At 38.7% G+C, this 24,904-nt stretch overlaps 1 protein-coding gene across 25 annotated transcripts in view; it reads right to left on the reverse strand.

Moving 5' to 3' along the window:
• TCF7L2 (transcription factor 7 like 2) overlaps positions 1 to 24,904 on the reverse strand; it is a 204,539-nt gene that overhangs the window by 22,124 nt on the left and 157,511 nt on the right. For 8 of the 25 annotated variants that reach the window (XM_088670577.1, XM_088670578.1, XM_088670572.1 and 5 more), the window contains exons 5-9: positions 20,787 to 20,855; positions 13,135 to 13,267; positions 9,469 to 9,571; positions 6,500 to 6,586; positions 66 to 206 (exon numbers count right to left, since the gene is read on the reverse strand). In XM_088670577.1, the coding sequence (XP_088526703.1) occupies positions 66 to 206; positions 6,500 to 6,586; positions 9,469 to 9,571; positions 13,135 to 13,267; positions 20,787 to 20,855 (533 nt within the window). The remainder of the gene's footprint in view (positions 1 to 65; positions 207 to 6,499; positions 6,587 to 9,468; positions 9,572 to 13,134; positions 13,268 to 20,786; positions 20,856 to 24,904) is intronic. The other 17 variants (XM_088670583.1, XM_060274743.2, XM_060274744.2 and 14 more) reach the window with 3 other exon arrangements.

Consider the following 24,904-nt stretch of genomic DNA (forward strand, 5'->3'; position numbering starts at 1 on the left):
TACAATAAGCAACATTAAATAAAAGTTTGTAAAATAGATTTGAATATTTTTTAAAAAATACTTACGAGCTGTGGAGTGAGCCGACATCATTCTGGGAAGATTCCTGTTTGACTGTTGGGGTGACTATGGCCGGATGAGGGATCCCAGTCGTATGTAAACTATGATGTGGAGGGACCATGTGTGGAGGGAACCTAGAGGAGAGAAAGCTGTGTAAATCGTCAGAATAAAAATGAATGAATGGGGAGGGGTGTGTACAAGCATATAATAAAAAGCATACAAAAAGCAAACAAACTCTAAACAAGCATATATGAAAACTGGCAGCAACAATAAATGATACTTTAAACATCATAATTCTTCTACGATCATGTACAGAAACAACAACTTTTTAATAATAATAATAATAATAATAATAATAATAATAATAATTCAGTTCATGGTTAAAAACAGATTGAAATTTGACCACTCCTTCTTCATTGTAAAGTGCAGGACCTACTCATATAAAATCATGGGGAAACAGCCTCTGTGTATTTGAACTTTTAATCTGAACCTCAAATCAGGCTAAGGATTACAAAATGGCTCTTTATTTCATTGCTATAAACATCCTCAGTCCTGTATACCTGAAGGAGTGTCTCCACCCCCATCGTCCAGCCCGGACACTGGGGTCCAGCGCCGAGGGCCTTCTTGCAGTTCTCTCGCTGCAAGAAGTGAGATTACAGAGAACCAGGCAGAGGACCTTCTCGGTAGTGGCGCCTGCTCTGTGGAACGCCCTCCCAGCAGATGTCAAGGCAATAAGCAACTATTTTACCTTTAAAAGACAACTGAAGGCGGCCCTATTTAGGGAAGTTTTTAATGTTTGATGCTGTATTGTTTTTAATATTCGGTTGGAATATTAAACCCAGCCAGATGGGCGGGGTATAAATAATCTGTTGTTGTTGTTGTTGTTGTTGTTGTTGTTGTTGTTGTTATCAAGTGTTAGTGGAACCTCGATTTACACACAATTCTTCACCTTATTAGCTATAGTCTCTTAAAATTGAGCCTAAGAAAATTGGGGGTTTTGTTGTTTTTTAATCATTGTCTTATAACTCCATGGGCACAGGGAATCAAATTTGAAATTGACTTGAGATTTAAAAGCAGGGAGTTCGTAAAGAGGGAAAACAGGAAACATTTGAAAGGAAAATTGGAGATGTGAATGGTAAGATCCAAATGTACAGTCAAATAAATATTGAATCATGTACTGGTGTTGTACCTATGTACCTATAGCCATCTTCCACTAAACAAGAATCAATAAACATGCTTTCTAGTGGCAAAACAATACACTGATTAATGAATGGCATAAGGTATTCAAGCGTACTCAGAATAAGTAGCAGCAACATTAAAGTTGACTAGGCTATTTCCCTTCAATCCTAAAACCCTACTCTAGAAGGGGTGTGTATGTGTGTGTGTGTGGAACCAAAGAGAAATGGGAGAAGAAGTAGACTCCTTCCTTCACCTCAACCCACTTGCAAAATTGCACAGGTCCTTCTCATCTTTTTGTCATTCTTTGCCATATTCTAATCTAGCATAACCAAACTATAAACAACAACAATGGCATATGCTAGTGCCAGAAGCAGCTCGCCTGTGCTACCTTCCCAACAGGTGGGTCGCTAGTGCTTACTGGAAGGGGCAGGAGCAAGGCACTGGGGGAGGTCTGCTTGATGCAAATGCAGCAGCAGAGCCAATCTGAAGATCCTGGCTGGTTGCCCCTCACCAACCTCCCCACCACCTCATTCCTGCTGCTCCCAGGAGCAACACACTCAACCACCAGCCAGGAAGCTAGTGTAGTGGCTCCACCCCACCCCGCAAGCTGTTCCTGGGAGGGGATAAAGCTTTGCAGATATTGATAGGGTTGTTTCATATTGGCCTCCACTAGGTACGAAGGTTGCAGTCTCGTGACCAGTATGTGGAGTGTCTAGGTATCAGGTGGAGGTATAAAACCTGCTCCTGCCCTAGACACGGCTCCCACTGACTTCCACTGGCTGCAGAGTGTCGTGTCACCCCAGAGCATGGATTCCTTAAACACTTCAAAGCCTTTCATTCCTGGCATGGATATACTCATCACCAACTCACTTCCTTCCCTTATTCATGTTGGACTCAGCACTTGAGACAGGTGTAGCATCAAATGAGAAGGGAAGGGGTTCAAAGGGGGTGAAGCAATGAGAATGGGAAAGAAAAGAGACTTGCCTACTCCTCAATATTACCAACCCTAGCCTTCAAACTGGTAGGCTGTTATCGCATTCTAATTATGGAAACAGTTTTCACCCAAATTGGGATATGCATACAATTGGTTTACTAGCCCTTAGCTGATTGTTTTCATTGTATGAGAAGGGAAAAGCAGAGTGACATAATAAAGGGGGCACAGGGAAGATGGGAATGGTCAGTGTCCAACCCGTTCCTCTGTCCCCGAAACAATTTCTTAGGTGTGAAAGCTTGGGTTTCACAATGTAACCTTCCCAAAGGCCCCCTAAATATGTTCTGCCCCCCCAAGCCTCTAGAGCAGATTTAGGGGCTATGTAGAGAAAGGACAGGGAGGGAAAGTTCCATTTAACAGCCAGAAGTGCTTATAAACAGGAGCAGAGAGGTGTTTTCATTTCCTGGATAAGTTTGCAAATCATTATAGCAAATGACTATGGAGGCGGAACTAAGAATTGTTGCAGGGACAAGGAAAGTAGATACTGTATTAACTTTGGTTTGGTTTTGTGATAGAAGAAGAGAAGACAAGGTGAGAAACCAGGTGTACTACACTACAAAAGGGGCTGTGTTCACTTGTCAAAATTTCATTTTCAGCGCCAGTTTGTACATTGTTTTTTGATGTAGTGAAGCATCAACAGTATATCATAATTTCATATGGAGAAGAATTTGTGTGAAGGAGTTTCTTCCCATGGGAAAAGAATGGGAAACTTCCCGCATCACAGAGATAATATTCGAACCACATTTCCCCCCCCCCAATGCAGATTTTAAAGGTATGTAATATTCTTCACTTTACCATGGGAAAGGTTGTGGCAAAGCTACTGTATACAGTCGTACACCTTGCTATAAAATACAGTGGTGCCTCGCTAGACGAATTTAATTTGTTCCATGGGTCAATTCTTATAACGAAAAATTTGTCTAGCGAATCCCATAGGAATGCATTGATTTTATTTATTTTTTATTTTGCCCATAGGAACGCATTAATTGAATTTCAATGCATTCCTATGGGAAACCACATTCCTATGGGAAACCTCCGCTCGAAAAATCCTTTCGTTAAGCGAAAAATTCATCTAGCGGGGCACCACTGTAACACAATAAACAGCCTATGGAACACCAGGATGGAAATCTCATTATTATTCTACTTTAACTAAAATTTAATTTCTGGAGGTTTGGAGGGAAGGTTAATAATAATAATAATAATAATAATAATAATAATAATAATAATAAATTATTTATACCCCGCCCATCTGGCTGGGTTTCTCCAGCCACTCTGGGCAGCTTCCAACAAAATATTAAAAATACATTAAAAAATAAATAAAATTGAGGGGTATGCCAAAGAAAGAGCAGGGAACTTAAAAAAGAAACATCAAGCAGTAAAGATACTACTTCTGGCATCTGAGAAAACAGACTCCACCATACGAAAGCTCAGGGTGGTAGTCAACAAAGTCTTACTCAGAGTAGACCTATTAAGATCAATAACCAAACTTGATCACGCTCATTGATTCCAATGGGTGTACTCTGAATAAAACTTAATAGAATACTACCCTCAAATTTGTTTGTTTGTTTTTTTAAAAACAACTGCATGGGATTTCTGATTATAACTACAAAGGTGCTTATGGAGACTCAAACTTTATGCTCAGCTGTAAAATAAGCGGTCATAGAATATCAGAGCTATAGAGTTGAAAAAGACCACAAGGGTTATCCAGTCCAAACGCCTGCAATGCAAGAAAAGTTTGCTAACCCTTTGGGGTGTAGCAGGGCATAAAAGTGGTGGCCTAAGTTATATGTTCAATAGAGGGGGGGGGTGGGGAGAGAAAGAGACAATATATCAATCTACTATAGTGTTTAATTCTGGGTCTGTGTGAAGGGGGAGGGGGAATCTATCATCTTTTTATATTATTAAATAAATATAATTAAATATTAAATCAAACCAAACCACCTAGTCAATACAACGGGGCATGATTATAAAAGGCACATGTCAAAAAAGGACAGGCATAAACATATGAGTGTGGTGCATGTTCAATTACACAGAGCATACTTAGCAATGTAAGAAACTGCATGTCAGCAAAAATGCTTCATTACACTATTCATCATACAGTAGGTCTTAAAGGTTTAAATTTTCACATATGAAATAAAAGCACACATTGTACATTTGAATGCATTTTGTCCGTTAAACATAGAGAACAAGTTTCGCTGTGCGCGCACATGCCATGTGCACGCACATGTGGATTATTTTTTAAACGCTACCCCCCCTTTTCTGTGTGTTTGTTTGCATAGCGTGCTATCACATATAAAGGACACACACCCTTCTTTGACTGAGAAATTCCTTTCCGCAGACAAGTATTCTATGAATTGCAATAAACACCCTAAAAAATTCTAAGCAGCTCATTATATACCCCTGTCTGCTTTTATGGCTCCAAGCCAGAATATAATGATGAGCCGTAACTTGTTAAGGACAACTAATTTTTTGTTCCTGGCTGTCTCAGGGGCTTCTCTCTTACTCACTCTCACTTTACTTCACTGTTGACATGTTTCTGTTAACTGGATGTCATCTGCCTGCCTTGATTTTATGCACAAGCAGTGGGATGCATTTTTTCGTGCAACAATTCTGCTTTGAGTTGCATTAGATTTGTCATTATTCCCTCATTTTCCCCTTGCACTTGTAACATTTCATCTATTCCTGCCTCCCCCCCCTTTTTTCCTCCTTTTTTTGAGCCACGGTGCACCCATATTATGGTTTATACATGATCTTGCTCCCTTTGAAGCCGGCAGATTTCAGAGCCAGCCCTCGTCAGGAGAAGTGCCTGCTACCAATTTAGCAGGCTGAGGGCCCCGAGCTCCAACATCTCAATCTAAAGGGGGTCACAGAGTGGCACAAGCGAGTGTCAGCAAGTGCTGTTTAATTGCCAATCTTGGCTTCTCCATGGTGTTTAAAGTATAATGACCCATCACTTAATTCTGAGAAGTCCTGGCCCTGCTGCTGAATAGAATGAATATCAAAGGATGTGCTAGAACAGGGCAAGGAGCATACAATTCCTATAACTGCTGTAAGTATAATAGACTTGTACTTCTGTCGTCCCATTACCACAATAATGTATTTAATTTGCTGTATACCCTTTTTAACTAGATCCCTTTCATAAAGGCATATCTAAGGGATAGAACTGATCTCTCTCTCGATCTCTCTCATTCCTGCCCCTTGCAAAAAACTAAACAGATAAATAGAACAGCCTTAATAATAATTAAGATGAACTCAGACTCATTTTATTGCCCTTTCTCAGCTTGTCAGTCTTTTTCACAAATGTGCAATATTTGCAGAAAGGTTAGCATTAGGGAATCTGGGTTTTAATGATATTTGTGTGTGCAGATGCAATTTTATAAGAGAAGAGTTATCTGCTAGCTATGAAGTTTCCCTCAGCTTCTCCATGCCCTTTGCTTCCTCAAACCCTTCCTCCTCTGTAATCTAACCTTCACGTATTAACTGCAGGGATTGGAAAGGTCCAGGAGGGGGGAGTTGAGGGGGAAATGTGGAACCTTGCTATGTAATGCATGCTAATTTAATTATGTACCATCATCAAAATGGATTAGCTGTTTCAGCCCATCAGGAAAGTCTAAACCTCCACCGATTTAATTAACTAGACTGAAAATCAGATGAACAGAGAATAAAACTATCATTAGGAGCAATTAGTGATTACTTAAACATAGTGCTGCCAAGCAGTTTGTAAATAAAACTAGCAGCCCTTGGAAAATTAGCTGGAATTAATTGGAGGTTGGGGCAGAGAGAGAGAATATATATACTTCTAAGAGGATCAGGTGGGTCTTTTTATGTCAACTAAAAATAATTTGAGCTTGGGAATGATAAGAAAATGCAACACCCCTCCTTCTAAGTCTGCTTGCATAATAAAAGCAGACAGACCCTGTTCTTCATAGAAAACCCTGCTTAAACTGAGAGCCATGGAGAAAGCCAAACTTGAAACAGCATAATCTCCAGGCTTCTCAATATCATAGGGTTATAATGATGCCTCCCCCTAGTTAGTTAAGAATTAAAATAAATGCAGTTCAAAAGCACTGATCTTCCATGAACAGACTTATATGACAAGGCTTTGTCACTGGGAACGATGTGAGGGTTCCCCCCACCCGCCCCAAACTAAAACAAATATCATTGCATAACTAAATCAAGGCATTTTTTTTTTAGCAAAGCTTCACTGCCCTACAGAGAGTGATAAATAGAAGTAGCAGATGCCCCTAATTCTGGACCTGAGTACTTTGAACTCACCTTGACATGGAAGCATTGACAGTCAGAGCGGTTGGGTAGGGATGTCGGAATCCCCCTGTTGTGATTGGATAGACTGGTTGACCTTGCCTAGAAAGATGGGGGGAGGGGGGAAAGAATGAGTTAAAAACCAGGGATATGTATTTTTGGCATTTTAAATTTCTCTCTCTCTCTCTGCACAGTAAGCTTTATTCTCATTTGATCAGAACAAAAATCTTGGGGATTGTACAGCACGGATCAAAGGAAAGAAACACAGAACAATTTGAATGCCATAAATCTGATACGAATGGCTAATTAAATTTTATAACCTCTGCTTATGTCAATAGAGACCCTCTCCCCAAGCTGAAACTAGGTGTTTTGTTGTAATAATTAAAGGCGAAGTCTTGCTTGCTTTAATGGAGCCATCACACTAATTGAGGGCTACACATCCAAAGGAAAACAATAATGAATGTAAATTTATACCAAAATAAAGTACAGTGAATCAAAGGACTTCAGTTGCGCTTTGGGCCTCTTTCGGTATTTAGATCTCGGTGAGAAAACATTAAATTAACAGAGCTTAATTTGTAGCCTTTTGTCAGATTAACAAGTGTTGACAAGAGTTACCGGGGGAGAGTCCCCAAGAAGTATTGTGGGTAACCAATAGACAATCATACCTCATTACAATAATTAAAAAATACAGCAACATGCAAAACAGCATCCTCATGAAAGCTACACAACTTTTTCTGATTGAGGTTTGTCTGTGTTGGCTGGTCCTTTTCATCTGTCTTTCAAATGTATCCACTGAATGGGTAAGTTGTTATTTGGGGTGTGAGTTTTTCTTGAAAGGTTACTCTGCTAAATATATTCACAGCCCATCTTAATACAGAGTAGAGCCCATAAATGGTTAAAATAATAATAAAAAATACCAGGTGGATAGTCCTATCTTTTAAAGGAATTTGATGTTTATGCTCTTTGGCTCTTCAAAAAGTTGCATGGGGTACAAAAAAGTTATCTCTCTGAAGAAAAGAACGGGGTGGGGGTGGGGATATAGCTGTACATTAAAATGTCTTTGAAATACCCAAACATTTGTTATGAATTCTGTAAAATCTACTCCTGCATACAGTAGATATGTAGGTAGCCCATCAAACGACAAGACATTGTAAAAGCCCTACTACAATATAGAAACCAAAGGTATACTGGTTTGTTTGGATAACTGTCACAGGGAGAACAAGAGGCTAGCGATTCTATTTTCCAGCTATTATTTTCTTCCTTTGAAGTGTGAACTTTCTGTAGCATAATCAGGATGTGTTTTCTAAAACTGCAAAGTTTTCCCCCTAGGGATCACACATTCTGTCTATAAAAATAAGAAATAGGCCCATAGGACCAGGAAAATGAATCCAATAGTGTACCACCTGTAAAAGGAAACCACTGTTTCCAGGTGGCCACATAAAAGGCCACAGGTTCCAATTCTGCAAATATATTTGAGCTGTATATACTACAGTATGGTAGTATAGCATTAGTACTAGGTTGCTATTTTTTCAGTGCAAACAACCTTTCTCCCATTTCAAAACCAAAAGGTTGCAGGGACATAGGGAACCTGCTACATAGAATGGGTTACGTAATAAAGGAAATTATTTGAAGCTAAAATTAGATTAATAAAGCCAAGCAGATGGAAAGGAGGGGACAACACCACAATTCGGGGGGGGGGGGTAAGAGAGAGAGAGAGAGAGAGTCTGGTTCAAGTTAATACCCAAAATCATCAATGTCCTTTTTTTGCATCTAATGCATTTTGACTAATTGTCATATTCAGACTCATGTAAATCACACAATCTTATTACAGTGGCTTATTACAACTATCAATTTAGAGCATGTTGCAATCAATTGTTTCAACTAGTGTAGTGGAACAGGATTGTGCAAGATTTGCTTGACCCTGACGAAGACAAGTACAGTGGTACCTCAGTTTAAGTACACAATTGGTTCCAGAAGTCTGTACTTAACCTGAAGCGTACTTAACCTGAAGCGAACTTTCCCATTGAAAGTAATGGAAAGTGGATTAATCCATTCCAGATGGGTCCGCGGAGTACTTAAACTGAAAGTACTCAAACCGAAGCGTACTTAAAGGGAGGTATGACTGTAGTCAAAATGTCTGAGGCATTGTTTTAAAATTTTGCCTCTTTTAATTTTAATCTTCAGATTAGTAAGACCATTACTGCACCTATTCATTAGACATTGAAAAAATAATGCCTACACATTAGAACTCTTCTTCCCTCCTGTTGTTATTACACATTTTGAAATTAGGTTCTCCCCATGAGCTCCCTCCTGCAGTCGGTAGAGCCTGAGACTCTTAATCTCAGGATCATGGGTTTGAGACCCATGTTGGACAAAAGATTTCTGCATTGCAGGGGGTGGGGCTAGATGACCCTCACGGTCCCTTCCAACTCCACAATTCTATGATTCTATTATTCACTTAGCTCCCTCCCAATTTTTAAGCCATGTTCCAACCCATTTAAAAATACTATCCCAAACCATGGAAACAAGAACTGAAGGGGAATGCAAATATAATGCAATTACACAAAGTGCAATAGTGGTGCACTATAAAAATAACAGGATATCAGCAAGGGATGTTTCTGAAACTAGTAACAGCAATCCTACAAAATATATTATCCAGAACGTTTTCACCCCACCCTTTCAGAACAAATGTTTGACATTTATGATCCATGGGTCATCCTCTGATGTCAGGACACATGAAATGATGCCCTCATACTCTGTTCTTCTTTAACACGCAATGACCCGTCACTTTCGTTCATTTAATCTTTATTGAGCAAAAGTTATTGATTTGCCCATGCCATAAATTGGCAGCTGGCAAGCATGCTTAACTCAACGTATGCATTTCAGGCAAAGCAAATAAGCACAATTATCCTCCCCCCTCCCCCCCCAACATATGTACAAAAATGAAAAATAAAAAATAAAATGAAGAAAATGGAACTCCTTACTGTGGTACTAACCATCCTAGCGGATGGGGGATTTGCCCTACAGTGCCCGGTGATAGTGGATAATAAGGAGATATATCTGGAGGGTGCGGAGGCCGTGGAATTCCTAGGGAAGAGGAAAAGGAAGCATCATGAAAGTGGGTCAGGGCAGGGGGAAAAGGGGGATTAAAAAAAGAAAAGAAAAAGGAGGCAGGAAAGTCATACAAATTTCTATACCATGAGTACCACACTTTCTGCCTTTCATAACTCTACTTCCTATTCTCAAGACATGGCCTGCTGCCTTCACCTATCATCCCCAGAGCGTCCTACTTAGTACAGTAAGCAAATGAGACTCAGCTAGAGAAGTAGGACATTTGATCTGTTTTCTTCCCCACAGTCAAAGACCGTGCAGGACTTTGTTCTCCCAAAGTCTTAAAAGGATGGAGGCTCCCACCTTGCTTTCATTTTGTACCATCATGTGTGTCGCCTCTTTTGTGCAGACACCTTCAGGTCACTCAAAAAGGTACTTTCTAAAATAAACCATTTTATATGGCTGCAGTGCCTTTCTGTTTCCAGAAGGTTCCTGTTACGCGTTTATATAAGCCACATTTGTTCTAATTTTGATTTGGATTAGTGTTTCCACATGAAACATTAAAACCTTGATGGTAAAGGAAAGTTTGGGGGGCGGAGATGGAGTACTGAGAAAATGAAACAAAACAATGAACTTATATCTGAGGAGTTTGGGAGGGGGGTTGTCATTCATTTAACTGATGTGCATTATTAGCCTTTAGCTATTTTAATTACTCTTTTCCTATGGATCACATTCTGTTTCTGTACAAAACAGTAAAGTTCCATAATACATTTAGAGAATAGAATGGCAAATTTAACTTCATTAATGACTAAGAAAAGACTCCAAAATACTAAATCTAGAAACAAATCCTTGGATTAACAAAGACTACTACATTTTCCAAGCACAAGTAACCATAATGTACAAGAGAAATATGTATGAAAGGTTACATTAATCCACATTATTCTAGGTAGAAAAGGCATCCTCAGTTGCAAAAGTTTGGGCATACACAGTGCTTCTGATTTCATTTACGTGATCAATGGTGGGCCATAGGGTTGTATGCTCCGTCCACTTATGCATGAAAATCCTCCCTTGATGGCCATAAGCATAGTTAAAGATTATGTTCTAAACCAGACACCCCCAAACTTGGCCCTCCAGATGTTTTGGGACTACAATTCCCATCATCCCTGACCACTGGTCCTGTTAGCTAAGGATGATGGGATCTGTAGTCCCCAAACATCTGGAGGGCAGAGTTTGGGGATGCCAGTTCTAAACTAAACCTATCATGAAAGTAACCCTAGTTAGTATTAGCCCTGGTTAGAATCAGGGCACACTAATCCTTAACCATGGGTAAAGCCAAAGGAAGTAGGGAATTGAACTGTGAGAGAGAAGCTAGGAAGTGAGTGATTCTTAAGCCCTCTCAGCCAAGGTTAGATATCGGGAGCACTGTGTCTCCACCCGAGGGATGGTTGTAATCAATGCTTTTTTCTGGGGGGGACACATACCCCAAAACATTTTGTGAATCTAAGTTTGGCTTCATTGAGGGGCAGTATTTCAATATGAGTAGGAAAAATGAGAGTAGCCCTAAACATTTTTTTAAGAAAACCAGCACTTGGTTGCAATATATAACTATATGTAATAACTGACCAAAGCATGAGTGGTTTGGATTGTTTTGTTTTGGATGCAGAAGAACCAGTTTCAAATGCCTCCCAGCCATAAACAAACTCAAGAGGGAGCTTCAGCAAATCCTGCATAAACATCTACTGCTCCTTAGAAAAGAGCAGCCTATGTTTTCAGATAAAATGAGTGTAAAGGATGAGATCCTTGAAACACTTTGTTTGGAACTATCCCAAGAGTTCTGCAAGGCTGCCCAGGAATAAATAGATCATAATTTGCAGTGCTTGCGTGCTCAAACTTTCTCAAGTGAGTAAAAGTTACATGGTTGGGTACCTCAAGAGAACCCAGCTCTTCAAAATACAGCAAAAATTAAGAATTAAGAACAGAAGCATTAAAATGAAGAGGGACTGTATTCACAGCTAAAAAACGATTTTTTAAAAAGACACTCAGGGAGCTTTTAATCTCTAAATTAAATCTTCCTGTGTGACATTTTCGGGCAGACACAGCTTTCTCTCCATTACAAAATCCAAACAGATTAACTGGGCTTTAACCATACAGTGAGCTGTTTGCACACTTGAAAGAATGTTCGCAGAAGAAAAGTAAACAGTCTATGGACGTTAATCATATGTTTTACGATAACCATTTAGAAACCATTCCCTGTACTACCATTATTTAAATGGGTGTCAGACTATGCTGCCATGCACTTGCAATGCAGAGATGGCTGGATGAAGATCCTTTTAAACCTATGCAATATTAGCATTAAACACAATCCAAAGGAAGCCCAATTGTGGCATATGGGAATAAAAGAAACATTCATTCATTCATTCATTCATTCATAGGCTGAGTTTGGATGCATTATCTAAATATGTTAATCACAACTACAGAAATTCTTTGACAAGCTCTAACACGTATTCATGGTTTCAAATTTACTTTTTAATTAACTTGCAAGGATTTGGACTAAGTGAAAAAAAATGCCCTCTGAGGATTCTATGCAGTCTAAAGAACAAACACTATCACATCCTCTAGGGCAACAGGCTAACTACAAAATAAGTAAAATCTAGTCTTTAACACTAATAAATCTAAGCAAGGGTTAGAGAGTGTCATGTGTCCACAATAATCACTTTGGACTGGAGTAAAATTTTCCAGAATGTAGCAGTGGGATTAAAAATTACAAGAGAGCATTTGCTCCCGTGACATTGGCAGCCAAAAAGATCACTTAACACGATTATGCATTTTTTCATTGGCTAAAATCAGCAAGCCACATACATAACTCTGTAAGAATCTTGATGAAGTCAACAGAATGGTCTCAAGAACATGGTGTTATAACAACACATAGGATTTAGATTTCATTTTAAAAAATAGAATTATTAAAAGCTAAGGTAAAAAACTTATTTTATCCAGGAAAAGAGCTAAAAAAGTATTATAGAACCTTTAAATGCTATAATATAAAAAGTAGTAGGAAATGACTCTGAAATTAAGAAGATCAAATAAAGTATTCAAAAAGCAGGGCAATCTCCTTTTATCCTCTTTCTAGGAAATGTTCTTTATCATACATCTAAAGTAATTGATGATAGTCAATTACTTTAGTCAAAATAGCACCTCAGTTATTTGGAACAGTGAATGCCTGTATAGCATTACAGACTCCTGCACTGCACTGTCTATTAGAATTTAACAATGGGGACAACTTGTCATTTCAGTTTCTAGATTTCCATCACATGCATAGATGTTAGAAATTGAACACACTGTTGTTATTTCTATATAATTACTAAAATGGCGATTGAGGGCCTAAATGACAGGAGGCAGCATCCTGAGATCAATTACACAGTCAATATGTTCATTTTTTATTATTTATTTTTTTTGTATTCTGCAGACTGTTAGCTTTAATATACTTACTCTTAAGTGAATATTTTGTGTGTCCCCCACCCCCAAAATGATCTAACTCTATGATATTTCAGGAAGCTTCCTCCCCCAAAGCCTAGCTCCTCATAAAACACTGTTCACCCTACCTGTTTTCGGATCTACGTCGCCTTGTAAGTGTGGAGGAGGATTCCCTGGTGTGAAGTGCTCATTGCTGTACGTAATAAGCGGCGTGAGAGGATGTACATGATGTGGGTGCTGCACAACGGGGACTTTGTTAGACTGTGAAGAGAGAAAATGGAGAGTGTGAGGAAAATTCTGTTATGAAAGCTACATAGCGCAAACATTAAGAAAGCAGTTTAGAAACACACACAGCTATAAAACTAGGCGTAAGACATTTGTACACAGTAAGAGTGTCATCAAAATAGCCTCAGTCCCAGTCCCCAAACCCCCCCCCCCCATTTTCACACAAGCTTATTAGTTCCTGCTTTTCCTAATGATCTGGTTCTCAAACTGTTTGCTAAAGATGTCGGTCGAGATAAGCTCATTGTTATTAAGGACCACCCTTTAGTTTGCAAAAGCCTGACCTGTAAAATGAAACTTCTTTAATCCCAACATCCATTATTGTCCCAACACCCATTCCTGGTGACCTTGTAACCCATCTGTATGGTTTTCAGGACCTACAGACAGGCCACCCACCAATGGGGGAGAGAAACTGCCCTTATGGAACAGATAATAGTATATTGTGCTTGTTTGTTTTACTGTGCATAGACAAAGGCAGGATGCATTGTGGTCTTGTAAGGGGCTTTAGCATCCTGAAATGAGGACGCCTAAGGGAGCAATTGATTGTTGATTGTTATCGGGTATAGGAGTTAAAAGGATCACTTTCACCAATATGTGAAATACCTGCTAATAATGCAACATTCAAACTGCTGAGACACAGCTCTCACCCAGTCAGATGTGTGCATGCTGCAGAGTTCATTCCAGGACACACAGATCTAGCCAAAAGTGAGACCCATGTGTCGGCAGTTCAAATGTTATATTAGCGGGCATGCACAAGCCAGAGCCAATTGTGCATCTGCTGCACCCTGTAATAAGTTGCCATTCCCATTGGATCTTGTATGTTCTAAAATAAAGGGCAAATCTTTACAAGAAGGAAACATGGAGGCCTGGCAATTCAAATTTCACCCCCAATTTTCCCTTCATGCCTTTTGAGAACAGGCAGTTCTATTATTTCCTTACGGAGAAACTATTTACATCCTCTTCTTTCATCAGAAGGACCAACTTCTGTTTTGCTTTGTTTAAACTCTTTCCATATGAACCGGAGAACGGGACAAATCGTTTTGCAGTACTCAAACCATTAAATAGAAAAAACAACTGGTCACTGCTCTTCAGTAAAAGAGATTGAGACTGCAATCCTATACACATTTTCTTGAGGGCAAGATCCTTTGAATTCAGTGGAGCTTACTTTTGAATAGCTATGTATGAAACTGTGCAACAATGTTCAGTTTGAAGTACACTAATAAGCATCTTCTTAACAATGAATGTAAGTACACTAAGTTTTAGGGAGAAAAATGGCATGGTTATAAACAGATGCTTAAAGACATTAGGGCACATTTTTTTCTGTTATGATTCCAAGACAATGTAAAGCTATTATTTATTTTTAAAAATAACGCAAACAGAATGCAACAATGTGTTTTTTTAAAAAAAACTGCTACAGTTTGTATAATACAATCTGAATTGTAAATTACCTTCACAAGATCACCAAGGAAAAATTAAAATGAAACAAGCAAAGCTAAGAACCATTTCACTGTGAGTAATCCAATATTCTCTCTCTCTCTCTCTCTCTCTCTCTCTCTCACACACACACACACAGTGAGAGAGAGAGAGAGAGACTGAGACTTATTCCCTATAGAGGATTTACAATAAAATCCTACAACAGGGACATTTAACCAGATTAGGTAGCAGCAAAGATAAAGAGGCTAGTATTAGATGACAAATGGATTAGAGTCAACTTTCATTTTCAAATGTGTCTTCATTTTCTTTTATTACTTTAAGTAAGGAACAATTTGCATTAACATCAAGTAAAAGGAATTACATTAAAAGACCAAGGGACAGTGCAGTGGTGCTCTCGAGCGCCACCTCAGTCCAGGACCTGTCAGTCTTTGCTATTATCCTCGGACTAGATTAGCAGCATCCATTGTCAAAAGGGGGTGGATATTTTCAATGGAGACCATGAAACCTAGAATGTGTTCATTAAAAAGCAATACGTATGTGTTTCGTTGACCTTTTCAAAGCACTTTTCAAAATACTGTATCATTCATGTTTTTTGGTTTTTTTTTGTTTGCAATAAGATTAACAGAAGCTTTGAACTGGTTAAAATTAAGTTAAAACTTCAGCACAGCTATGGAGTGAGTGAGGTCTGCTGAATGCTACCGGAGTGACTACTGAAAACAAAGAATCTATCTGGAAGGCTGCAATCCTAGGCACGCTTAGTAGGGACTGAGTTCCAATGATCACAGGGAGACTTGCTTCTCAGCAAACATTCAGAGGAATACACTGTATGCATTCATGGGAAAGTCATGCTTTCTTGGCCTGATTTTCCCACCTGTACAATGGGAATAAATACAACTTAACTCACTATTTTATGAAGAATAATTCAACAAGGACCATGCATTTACTGCCTATGGTTCTTATTTGTTGTTTTATGCTAACTCATTTTTAGAAGAATTTCGTTATTTTACAGCTTTTATTTTGCAAGCTATTTCAGGAGCACAAATGAATGACTAAAAAGTGGTATTTGAACGATGCAAATGGGTAGGTAAGTGTAGAAGGGTTTCTAATAGACTACAAGGTGTGGTGGTTCGCCCACCTTGTTTTGTGTGGAATTTTTCTAAATTGTTATAAATGGGTGGTGCAGTCCAGCATTTTAGTATGCTTCATCCTTCCATGAATGCATCTTGTATTTTTATATCTGCAAACTGTAAACTGTGGCCTAATTAAAAGGAATGCACAGAGCAAAATGTTAGAGGAAAGTCACACTAGAGAAGAAGAAAATCCTTTGGGGTTTATTCTTTCTCTTCAACAAGCTTTGTTGCTGCACATATAAATATATATTTTGCCTCCACTCTTCCTTTCCCTCTGTTTTCAGACAAGTTGCATACTTGCAGTTTTTACAGTGTAAGTATGTCAGAGTGTACTCAGTCATGTAGCTTTTAAACTCTTCAATGAACCATCAGTCAAATGTATCACATGGATCCTATGTAGAATTCTCAGATTCCATGTACTGTACAGCAGAGTCCAGTTCACAGATCACACCTCCATGGCTTCCATGAGAAACCATGGCATATAGGCTAATCTGGTATGAGCAGCTAAAATATAGGACATGGAACATATTTTCCCTTTGTGTGTATGGTTTGGACCACTACATACTAAACCAGATGTGACAAACCTATGAAAACTTTGGGAATGGTTGATGCATTTCATTAATAACATGTGCTGCCTTAACAGCATCCATGGTCTTACATGCCTGCTTCGGCATTAGAACTGCTCGGATACAGAAGTAAAATTATGATGCCAGCTTCTGGTGTTCCAAAGTTCATGAAATGTTATATATGACATGGAGAGCAGCTGGTGGGGAGGGCAGCCTGTGGACCTGGCTTCCTGGAACTGGTGTCACTGAACTTACCAGGCCAGGCCAGGAGCAGGGCATGGCAGCAGTGAGTTTGGGATGGTGACAGAGCACCAGTGGAACCCTCCCACCAGAGCATCCCCACCTCGCTCCTCTAAGTGGCAGCAACACCAGTGGTGGGAGGTCACGTCTGCAATACTGCCTGTCCCTGCCGGCCATGAGAAGAGAATGTACAATTCCTAAAGAAAGAAAGAGTTTGTGGAATGTAACTCTTTACCTGGGAAAATCTCTTTTCTTCAAATAGTTGCTCAGAAGCTAATGTTCTTATGAGTGAGCACTTAGCTCCAGTCCTCACTGTTCCTTTAAATGTTTAGCATGGGCGGTGCTGACTTTTCTTCACCACATCAAGAAATAAATTTATGCTAGAATTTGAGTCTGAGGCACCTTCATAGCAGGTCTTCTGAGTTATCATCAGACTTGTAATAACTGCTTTGTGAAGGAGGGAAGCCTTTGTTTTCCTATTTCACTCCTGCTATTATGAGCCCTGCCATGCCACGTTCAATGCCTGGAACAGCCTCACCTGGTTATTAGGGGAGTTTATTCCTGAAGGTTCTGTAGGTTACTCCCTTGTCACATCAAACACTCATTTGCCCTTCACGTACTGTCAAGCCTTCCTTTCCTGCTTTGTCCACCAGGTCTGATACCAGTGATCAGATCTCTGAATAAGCGTTCAGCACGCTGTTGGTTTCAAAGCAGAAGTGAAGCAGAACAACGGCATGGTGGTGGTTGTTGTTGAATTTGCAAATTTGTACAGAAGGCAGTTTACACAAAACTGACACAGTACAAAATAAGATTTAAAAAGCAACCTCAAAACGAAATGCACTAACACAAAAACAAACCCAACAGCAGTTAAAAGCAGCAGTTTAAAAAAAGCAGGTCACACAACAGAAGACTGGGAGTTGTGAGTCTGCAATCTCTTCCACTCCAGTTTCTCCTACCAACACTTTGTTCAAAACTAGGGTCTGGGGCTGTTTCCACAGTTAAGAGGGAAACACACCACCAGTAAGTGTGCTGATATATAGTGCTAACCACACATGGTTAAAACTAATCTATGTCAATCCATCTATATATGCATATCTCTATAGAAATGAAGCTCTCCCTTTGTTTGCCGGTCGCAATTTAGTTTTGTCGCAGATAGAAGAGTAAGGTGAAGACAATCACTGAAGAAGGAAGCATTGGGAGAGGAAAGCTATGCTCGGTTTAAAGATATCCAAAAATTTGCAAGAGGAAGGTACAAACAATTCTGGAAGCACTTCTGGTTGTGTAACAAACAAGGTTGGCTTTAAAAGTAGGATTATGGAATTATATTAAATAAGCTTTCGGGGGGGGGGAAGTAGAGGCACAGGGGGAGACTATTAGCAATGTGAGTGATGAGAAGATTAATCCTGCATTTGCTTCTCTCTTTGAAGTATACAGGGGGTTTGCCTGACTAAAAAGAGCAGTCTCTAGCACTATCCAATGGCTATAAAAGGTAAGTCACAGAAATTAGATAAAAAGCACTATTAGATCATCTTAGCCCATCCCGTCTTCCAGATATATGATTGTCCCCTGGAGTATATTTTCCTCTTACTTTGTTCATGCTTATTTTATAATAAAAGCTAATAGCTATTCTGAGAAAATTGAAGTTCTTTAGAAACAGCATCTCTTTTTTATGCCATTAATGGCTGTCACAGCAGTTCTTATTTTTTAAGTTAGTTATCCTAGTAGATGGAATTTAGAATAGATGCAAACGTAAATATAAAATGAGAGAATAAGGAAGTAAGGCACTCCCTTTGTTTTAAACTTGCTAATTAATGTTCTGGACTGAAAAGTCAAATCAAAATACAAACAACAGGAAAAGTTTGTTTCCCCCCCTTGATTGCCTATGCCTGAAGCAAAGCAAATTAAATTGCATTCATGGAATCAACAATGAAGTTACCAAACGGGAATTAGGGATGGTTTAGCACATGTATAAACAAAGATAACATAAACCATAGAGCTGAGTTTCCCATTAGGAATGTAAGCTGAACTGTATTTGACAACAGCTGTGTTGTGAGTAAATTCCTATACATTTCCCTCAGTGCATGAGGTGGAGAAAAACCAGGGCATTACACATGCAGGGATACTGCTAGTAAAATTAAAGGTAATTGCACACAACAGCAATAATTACATACACGACCCAATGTACTACCTTCTTATATGCCAAATGCTCAAGGGTACAGAAAGCTTTCAATAGGAACAAATCAGATCCATGCCATAGTTCATGAAGGTCACAACCCTGGGAAAGAACCACTCACCTTCCAAGCACACTTAAAGCATAAACTTCTGTTAGCTTGCACAGCATGTTCTGTTAGCATCCTCCTGTCTACACTGTTCACATTTTGGACGGTGGTAAATTTAATATTGAATAGGCACTTTGCCCCAGACCTATATGGCTCTAATTCTTCCTCTAGGATTCATATTCTAAGAGAAATGGAATCTCGCAACTCACCTCTAAACCTATGAATCATCACCACATATTGAAAACAAATGGAACTATAGCTCTCCCTGCTCTCCCTGCCTTCCCTCCCCATCAATATTCCCTTAGTGCTTTATTTTTCTACACAATAAAAACTGGACTTGTAACTTAAAACTGCCTTTAAAAGTCTAATACACTAAAACAAGAGAGAAGTCGTTTTGTAGGCCTTTTCTGTTAATCTTTGAGAGATTGCATTAAAGCACAGTCATCTTGGATTACTAAACCCTTCCAGGGACAGATCTGTGCACCAGCAAATTGTGCCATTCACAACACATTTACATTTAACAACTGGTATTCTATACTCTTTCCAGATGCTCTTATTAAAACTCTGCACCATACTTATGGCAGTCGGTAAAATATTATTATGAGGTAACACGCTTACGACTAGAAAGATCCACTAACTTGTATTCTGAAAACTGAAAAGCATAAATTTAATCTCATTTATCTTCATTAACCAATGAATGTTTTAAAGCTTTCTTTAGAAGTTTCTGGACTTTACAAATCTAGAATAAGCAATATGCCTGTAGCCAGTTTATTATTCTACAACATCAGTCACACTGAATATGGATTTCTTTCTTGTTTTGGGACACCATAAGTACCTAATTTCACAGGAGGAATACCTATTGCTAAATTTTATTTTTACCAACCTGTCTGCTATAACCTGGTTGGTCCTTGCAGTCATAATTGGTTCCCAATGCCATATTTACAACAGAAATGTGTGTCTTTAATGTGCATTATTAATTCGAACAAAATATAAATTACCTATATAAAAAAATACAACAGAATAATAAGGAAAAAGTCACATTTTAGAGAAATCTGACACATTTAAAAGACAATGAATACAAACAAACTCTTCATCTTTCCCCTTTCCAAGTGCTGGACATGTTCTTTGAGGAATGAGACCATTCTGTTTATCTACGCAACATGCACTTTATTTAAATAAAGAATGCTTTCACACCTGACTAAGCATTTTCTTCAGAAATCTACTCCTCCTTAGCCTATTATTGTTGATACAGTGATCTGAACCCTTTCAAAGTTTAATGTAGCTCATTTCTACCTAAGGTCTTGCCCTGTGCTCGCTCCCTATTGTAACTGAAGACAAGGCCTCCATTGATAACCATGGCTCCCTACACTAAAAAAAGGGCTCATTTTCTTCCTTCACACAAATGACAACAGAAGCGCTGACAACCATGTGCTGGGACAATACTGCCCTAGCTTGAGTCTGACAAAAAGCAAACCACACACACACACACACACACCTCTTCAAGGAGTGGCGTAGGCACAGCTTATTTCTACTGTACTTCCCTTCTGTTTTTATTTTAGCAGCTATTTCCTGGTTAGAGGACTGCTCCCATCAATAAGGGCCTACCTTCCAGTCAGCTTCCCCCTAATTAGGTAAATTGTTTAAATAAAACAATGCTGGCTTCTTCTTGCTCTAAAATATGGGACAACTAATTTAAACAAAGTGGGGGCAATGCTCACTGATATCCCATGCCCCCTGTCTCACTTCCACATGACACTTTATACACTCTTTCCTATAGAAAGAATGCAAGACATACCCACATAATTTAATAACAAAGACACATTAAGGATACAATCCTAAGAATACCTACCAGGAAACAAGTTCCGAAAAACTCAGGGCGACTTGCTTCCAAGTAAACATGGCTAGGATCGGTCTGTAACTGAAATCATTAGGATTTTACCACTTGCTTAGGAGAAAGAAAACTATACATAGCACCTCAAACAATAAGATTCAAACAAATGCATTAAAAAAAAAGATTGCTGTTATTTTAATGCTACTTTTGATGGACAGAAAACCAACCGTGTTTCATAATAGCAAGTGACATAGCCCAGAATGTACAGGTAATAAATGTGATAATATACATGAAATATTTTTTTTTTTACAGGGAGGTTTTATTTTATTTTATTTTATTTAGGGGTGAGATCTAAATACTCCGGCAGGAAGATTTGGGGAACAATCAGTATCATGTCAGTCAGTGTTAGCTTTTAAATGTTCTGGGGGGGGGAACCTACAAGTTAATACATTAAACATAGTTTTCTCCTGATTCATGCTAATTTCTTTATGAAGTGACAATAATGCTTGGGTTTTTTTTATTACTTGAAACAATTTAGCAGCCTGTTAAATAACTAGCCATTTAAAAATTGCGGCCTACATAATTTCCAGGTTGGTTTGACCAGCATTATAAAAGGATGAAAGATTGAAACCCACAGGTATGTGTGTTAATACAAGAAGTTGTGATGGGGAAATGGGCGGCCATCATAATCTGCCCCCTCCCCACCTGCCAAGTTTTTGATGGAAACTTTGAAACAAGCACTAATTTCATTCTACTTTATATTTACACCCATCTTCATAAACAGTTTGTTTTAGGTTGTTATACACTGAGATATAATACGGATAAAAATAAAGAGCCCGGTGACATGATTTTTATCCAAAGTGATGCTCGGAAGAACATGCATCAACCTCTTCTAAATCAGAGAAACCAATGAAACCAATCGCAAAACAAGTAACAACACACACACACACACACACACACACACACAGCATATAACTGTGCTTTGGAATTCAGGAATATTGTAAAGATAGAATAAGGTCATGCTGTTTTGTTCCAAATGTATTTAAAGGAAAGATTGGCTTCCTCTTTCATATGAATCACTATTAATGCAAAAATTATCTAAATGCTTTAGTTTTTGATATCCAGAACACAGGGGGAAAAACCTGTGGTGTGCCAATTCCTGCACTTGTTTATGCAGGTCTCTATTATGTGCAGACAAAACAAAACAACACACACACACACACACACGGGCCATTGGAGGAAGGGGGAAACCGTGATATTTATATACAATAGAAAAGTTATTCAGAACCAAAGTCTACATGTATTTGAGGATGAAGAGATGGTTTGGATAAAGGGGAAAGTGAAATGAGACAAAACTGTATGTAGTATTTATCGCAACAGTAAGACAGCATTAAAAAAAATTTAAAATTCAATATTATAAATTCTCCAAGATCATGTATAAATATGCATTTCATTATTACATAGTCTATAATAGATCATTTTGATTAACTTATGTGTGTTATGTAACAGTTTAATATCCACAACTACAAAGACATAGAGAGACGTTAACTCAAACTTTCGTCTTCGAGAATCTTACAGTTCACAAAATATTTTAAAAGACACACACACACACACACACACACACACACACGAGAGGATCACTGAAAACTGAAAGCTAAAAATGATACATAATAGCATTTCACCCATTTTTTGAAAACGTTAGATAGGGAAGGCTATCCATAATGAGGCCTAAACCTCAATGAGACAGAGCTTGGTAATTACAGCATAGCAAGCAAGGTATGTTCTGCATCCCCTTAGATGCGTCCTGAAAAACCTCCGAATGCATTTTTCTTGTCACAAGCACTGAAGTATATGTATCTTTTCAATTAACATCTTTTGGATATCTTTGCAATGCAAATGTTGCAATGTTGTCTCTTCTATGTTCCTAATTTATTTATCCCAATTTATTTATTCCAATTTATTTCCCCATGGAACCATGGAACCATGGAACCAGAACCATTCGAAACAGTACATGTTTAACAAATCTACTCAAATTAACACCTCAGGTGAAGGTGGGTGGCACATTTAAACAAATAATATGTAAGGTTAAGACTGTAGAAAAATTAAATACTACATTATCCTTTTAAAACAAACAAACTGTGGAAATCAGGCACTTAAAATCAGCAGAACTTACTTTACTAACGTAAATACTTATGTCTGTCAAGCAGAAATAAGGCTTGGCTTATAAAGCAGAAAATAACTAAGAGATGAAATACCTGTACAATTAAATAAAATTCTGAAGCAAACATAACAAAAAAATGAAAAGGGAATGTTTTGTTATGCTACATACACCTATCACAGTACATATACAAAAAAATACATGCACACATACACACTTGCTTTTGTTGGCAAGTTCCACTCAACAGCTTTAGCTCAATAAATACAACCAGCTGTATATTATGAAATGGCCTTTTCCCTATGACAACACTCCACAACGAAAAAGAGAACTTCTCTCCAAGAAGAAGAAAAGGCAAAAGAAAAATCCCCTCCAACAATTATTTTTTAATTGTTCCATGCCTTTGCATGTGATGAAAAGGACATGCATGCTTTGTGTTGTTTTGTAACTATTACAGTATGTTAAGAACTGTCAGTGACAAGTCATTCTACCCCCCTCCCCTAAACTGACTCTCACTGTATTTTTTTAAAAGTATTGAACAAAGGTCACAGCTTGAATTGACTGTTCTATCTTCCTTTTAAAAAATGCTTCCACAGACACGAATAAAAACAAGTCACACAACTAGTTCAATGGTCAAGATGCTCTCTCTCTCTCTCTCTCTCTCTCTCTCTCACACACACACACACACACACACACACACACACACTTAAACACAAATGCTACTCACCCAGCAATTCAAATTGAGATGCCAACAGCCAAACGGCTGAAACAGAGAGAACCCAGAGGCGAGTGCTCCTCCTTTACCACTCAAATCTTCCATTCCCACTAAAATTGCATCCCTCGGGTACATAACGGCTTTGTCTTTCCCACTCTTAATCTCATAAACTTTCCCCCCCCCTTCACTGTCTATATGCCAATTGTACTAGCTTTGTATTATTTCCCTTGCAGCTTTTCACTTTCTGTCTCCCTCCCATCCCCCGCCTGCGTTTTTTTTTCACTTAAAGTACAGTCCTAAAAAATCAAGATGTTTCCAGATTTGAGGCCTGGTGTTCCCTGAATGCTCCACATCCATCGTGACATCGGATGTCGGCTGCGAGAGAAGGTGTCTTATTTTCTAAGATCGTCTCTGTTGCGGATTTCAGAACTTGAAATAATCACCGGGTTTTCTAATACACAAATTCTCTTACTGTCAAACACCCCCCCCGCCCCTCCGTTTGCTTGCTAAGGTTAGCTAAAGAAGCAGTTACCTTGGAAATAAATGGCAACGCTACTACGATTCAGATAGTTACAGGTAACGCTATGCGTAGTGAGGCAACAACGGATAGCCATGAGGGACCAGGAGCACCTAAGTGTAACAAGCAGTCATTGTCAAATCCCACCAAACAAATTTCTTTAGGAGACCTGCAGGAAGTGGCTGATTTTGTTATCATTTTGACACATTTGTAATCACTCTCCTTCGCCCCCAACTTTTACCAATACTTAAATTTTTGGTTCTTGGTTTAAACAGGTTGGTTCACATGAAAGCAGTATAAGAAATGTTCATCAAGTTTACTACAGTTTTACTGTCTAAGGTATTTTGCTACAGCAAGCTTATTTTAGTTTCTGTAAGCACAAGCTTAAAAGAGAGACCAGATTCCTCTGCGAACTGAAAAATTGTGTCTTTTTTCATCTGCATTCATAAGTTATCCATCATTTGTGATAGGTATTGACTTAAGAAACAAAAATCGCTCTGGTTTTTATGGGGGAATGCGGTCAAACCTACAGTGGCTACCTCTTGAAATACCTGACAAGAAAGCGCCAGTAATATGGTTAAACACAATGGATAGGCAAAACTATCTGCGGCTCGGTATCATTAGTAGTTCGATGCGCAAGTTAATTTTATCAGAGCAAAAAAAGTTTCTGAATAGTCCAAAACCCACAAAGATTTTCTACTCATCTGGAGGAGATGTGAAGAAGACCTGTCATAAACCCTTATACCTTT

The sequence above is a fragment of the Zootoca vivipara genome, chromosome 5, assembly GCF_965207765.1.
Source record: "Zootoca vivipara chromosome 5, rZooViv2.hap1.1, whole genome shotgun sequence".
Taxonomy (NCBI): Eukaryota; Metazoa; Chordata; class Lepidosauria; order Squamata; family Lacertidae; genus Zootoca; species Zootoca vivipara.